Source organism: Cebus imitator, unplaced genomic scaffold, assembly GCF_001604975.1.
Source record: "Cebus imitator isolate Cc_AM_T3 unplaced genomic scaffold, Cebus_imitator-1.0 Scaffold176, whole genome shotgun sequence".
In the NCBI taxonomy this organism is placed as follows: domain Eukaryota; kingdom Metazoa; phylum Chordata; class Mammalia; order Primates; family Cebidae; genus Cebus; species Cebus imitator.
In genome coordinates this window covers 3968669-3973214 of record NW_016107491.1, presented here as the reverse complement: position 1 = coordinate 3973214, position 4546 = coordinate 3968669, and the positions used below count along the sequence as shown (strand labels likewise).

Below are 4546 nucleotides of genomic sequence, written 5' to 3'. Positions count from 1 at the left end.
TAATGAAACCCTATAGACAAATTGATTAAATCTTTATCAGTTTGACCATGAGGTGATATTCTTATACATATTTTATAGCAAATTTCCCTTAAAGCAGATTAGTGCCTTAAGGAAACTTTCTTGTGCTTTTTTTTTTTTTCCACACAAAAGTTTTTAGTTTATTAAGCTTCTTGTGAAAAATCCACAACTGCCATAGATAACATCATTGCAGCACCTTTACTCCTTCGGCTGTGAGCTAATCTCTAGCTCACTTTTTGCCAGCACCAACATTGGCCTTTGCCGTCCTGACTTTCTGCATTCTGTTCTTGTGTTGCTTTCATTGCTTTCTTGAGGTCTTTTTCTTCTCATACAGGCCATGTCTTGCAAGTCTATGTTTGGGTTCATTTTTCTTTGCATAGTCCAGGGAATCATAAATCATGCCAAAGCCAGTTGTCTTGCCACCACCAAAATGAGTTCTGAATCCAAATACAAAGATGACATCCGGTGTGATCTTGTACATTTTGGCTAGTTTTTCCTGAATTTCTGTCCTAGGCACTGTTGCCTTCCAAGGGTGAAGGACATCAATGACCATTTGTTTCCATTGAAGTAGTCGGTTGGTCATGAACTTTCTAGTGCGGATAGTTACTGTGTTGTTCATGATGGCAGCCTATCCTTAGACAGCCGGGGAGGAAAAGCCTTTGTTGTGCTTTTATTCAAATGTTCAGTTTATGGAAAAACCAAATAATACCTTTCTGAATTTAGTCAATATGTTCATGCACAGATTTGCTTTTAAAAATTTAACATTTATGAACCTTCCACAAGCAATTGTTTGTGGAATTGTGGCAATTGTTAAAACCTTTTCACTTTATCTTATCTAATTTAAACCTATCCTTTAACCCTATAAACTAGGGGGAAATTGACATTCCCATGCCTTCTTGCAATCTTTTACAATAGATACATTTTATTTTCCTTATACACCTTGCATGTAAATCTATATTTAGTAGTCTCAACAACATGTTATAATGGTAACTCTTACAATTTTTAATTTTGGTATAAACCTGCAAAGTTATTTTAATTATGCCCTAGGTGCAAATAAGGTCTGACTCTTTCTAGCATAGTTAGGGGTATGGTTAACTTCGTATGTCACCAGGCCTTACCAAACTGTAAGGCAGGCAAGCCAAACAGTTCTCAAAAGCCAAAGAAGGAATTTATGACCTTAAAGGATTTAGTAAACCTAGTTTCTTACCTGCATAATTTAGACTACATGTCCACATTTCCAAGACATTTTTTATTTTACCAATAATCTTTAAAGCTGTTTGAATTTTTCAAAGAATAAAGCAAATTAATTAAAAATCATTGCAGCTTTATTCTTCTTTAAAAATATTTTATTTAAGCACATGTTTTTTCTTAAGCCAACCAATTAGAGGTCATTTTTTATAAACGTCACACATATAACACATATATAACTACAAACAAAGACAGAAAAATATCCGGTAGTTGTAAGGTTTTTCATTTGCCAAACTCTTAATTGTATTACTGGTCTCAAGGTGGAGCTCTTCAGGAAACAGGCCTAGGAAAACTTGCAGTTTCTAGGTGCCTAATAATCAGGCATGACAGGGAGACTAAAAGAGGTTTTGAGAGGGATTCATGCACCTCTAATTCCTGGGTTCTGATGAGGAAAACAGAGGGTTTATTTACCCAAAAAGGGGTATATGGCACCCTCTCTGTTTGTCCCAAGGAGACCCAGGACATTAGAATTTATCTTATGGCCTCTCTTGTATGCATTGAGTTGCAAGACAAAATGGAGAAAAATAATTCAGTCAACTGAGAAACAAAAAAACTTTTCCCAGAAAAATAAGGTCCATGAAGAGAAAATACATAAGGCCTTTTGAAAAGACAGATAAATTTGATATCAACATTTAGTTAAGCTGACTTTTAACCATAACACATTTTTTAAGAAGTCCTTTTAAGTACCTTATTACCCGACCTTAGTCATACCAAATGGTCAATACTTCTGGCTTTAAACTCATGAAGGAGCAGAGAATAAAGTGATTTTTTACTATTCCTACAACCATTTTCAACAGAGAAATCAGAAGTCTGACTTGTAAGAACTTCTACCCTTTTGCTGGCATTATCAGTCTTCTGGGTTCCCTTCCCCCAAGCTATGGATGAGCTCTTAAAGAGATTGCCAATCAGCTTAAGTTTTGGGGAAGTTAAATGTTTCCCAGTTTGGGGGATGCATCTGAGGAGAGTGTCCTGTGGTACAGATACGTGATTCCATGAAGAGAGGACAGAAGAGGATAACAAAAAAAGGCTTTTTTTTTTTTTACCTTTATTCAGAGTCTGAAGGCCAAGGAAGTTCCCATGATTAAGGATGCACTCAAGAGAAGTGGATGCTGAAGATGATTGGTTACCCATCTGGAAAGGGGGGAAAGAGGCATCCCATTGTTTCCTTCTCTTTCCAGTAAATACCAAGGGTATGTGAGGAGAAGAAATAAAGGTGTTCTGTTCTTTCTTTCAACTTTATATTCCTAAATCCTGGAAACCTTTGCAGGTGTAAACCATAGGTGCAAGTGTGACCTTCACCCATGAGGTAGGGAGGCCTAGAGGATAGGTATATTCACACTTACCTATGTGCTGCCCTATCCTGTTACCTGTGTGCTTCCCTATCCTCTCACTGTCAGGAACCTTAGGATTTCCTAGACTTTATGCCATGGAGGCTAGCATGAACTCTATCCACAAAGTGGGAGGGTTTAATCGGCAGGAATTAGTCATGCTCACCTGCACCATACCCCTTAACTTCTGCCGTCATCTCTCTCTGGGTCCCTCAGGTCTAGTTTCGCACTTCAGGACGTCAACATGAATCTTGCATTGCCTCAGAAAGGTGGATGAACTCATTAAATTAAGTTTCAGGTGGCCCTTACCAAATTGCTGCCAGCAATCAGTGGGGCAGACCCTCCAATGCTTCCCTGTCATAAGCAGGTGAAGCTATGGGACCAGGTCCTCCTCAAAGAAAGAAATGAAAGTCCTGGAAATTGGTGACCTGGCCTAATAAGGTCCTTTCCAAAAGAAGACAACGGCAACAACAAAACCTGACCCCTCACATATGAAAATTCCCTGTATTTGCAGGACTTTGCTGACTCCTGCCATAGTGTAGGAAAGAAAATCAACTTAAGTACAGGGGAGGAGTTTGCAGGATGGCCTGCTTTTCAGTAGTAGTCAGAGTTTGATTCAAAAGTAATATGACATCATTCCAGAAAAGTTTAAATACATGTGTTAAGTCAATAAAGCCTTTAAATACCTGTGAGGATCACCTGAAAGTTGCCAAGATTCCCCCTTAATTTGCCTTAAGTCCTGTAGAGAACAGTGTACCTGGATCCTAATGGGGCCATATTCACCAGGCATCTGTTGCAGGGCAAGAGTGAGACTTTCTAGGTTGTGGCAAGCTTGAGAGAAAACTTGGATAGGAAGGAGCAGAGAGGGTTGACTCCCCTGCTGGAGGTACCTCTGGGGTTTGCTTCCCTAATGCCCTGGGATTGCACCTTGTAGCATCTCCTGTTATGACCACTGGAGGGCTGAATCAATACTACAACATTGACAAAGGTCCATATTACACTGCAAGGCAAAGAAGGTCTGCCCACATAGGACCTTAGACCATTCGCCGTCATGTTTATGGAAAAGGTCCGGCTGCAGGATGATATTGAAATTAATGCTTCCTTCCTGACGCCATGATTCTTTCCTGTGCATCAAGGTACTGGCACTAAGTTGGCAACCAAGGAAATGCCAATAACATTTCGCCACAAATTTATGTAAAGATAAAAAGTCACACTTTGTTTGTGCTGCTCTTAATTTTCCATTTTATACTCCTGAAGACCAAGCCAAACGCCCCTTCTACCCATAATATTATCTTAGTGATTTGTAGCAACACCCTTAACATTGTATGCAAAAAGAGGATAACAACTATGGCAGCCTTGAAATAAAGAAAAAAAGAAATTCCGACAGGAAAGACTGGAGCTCCTAGTGATGACACCCTAATAAGCTGTTGAGGACTGGAGCAGGTCTAAGGACCTTCAGGCAACACCGAGGTGTGACCTAAGCCAGATGTCCTCATTTGCCCCAAGCCCTTATTCTGATCCCATATAATGACTAGATCTCCATGAAAAGAAACTGTAGTGGAACAAAGCCAACATGCCCAATCCCCGAAGATAATGGAGTATTGAAATTGATGGTGTCCTCCCCAGCAAGCCTGTTCTCTGTGTCTTAAGTCCAGCAGCCATGCTAATCACCTTCAACTGCCTGACAGAGGCCCAGGATTTTTCTTTCATTTTAGCTACCGTGTAATTTAGGGACTTTGAAAAAAACGGAGAGAAAGCAGCAAATTCACTTTTATTCACACTTTTGCAGGTTCCAGATGTGCTCCCAAACATGTCATGGGATCCTTGGTGTGTCACTTCTCCAGCCAGAAATCTCTGCGGCTGGTGGCACCTTTTGCCTGAGTATTGCTTGCAACTTCTGGGTACATTCTGCCCAATTGGCCGAGCAGGCTGTGCTCAGCTTGCACTACTGG

At 40.2% G+C, this 4546-nt stretch overlaps 1 protein-coding gene across 1 annotated transcript; it reads right to left on the bottom strand.

The window, feature by feature from the left end:
• Positions 1-315: 315 nt before the first annotated feature.
• Positions 316-668, bottom strand: LOC119473677 (40S ribosomal protein S24-like). Its single transcript, XM_037744465.1, has one exon. It carries the CDS (start codon positions 635-637, stop codon positions 317-319), a length of 321 nt encoding a protein of 106 aa, XP_037600393.1. The 5' UTR covers positions 638-668; the 3' UTR covers position 316.
• Between the last annotated feature and the right edge of the window lie 3878 nt (positions 669-4546).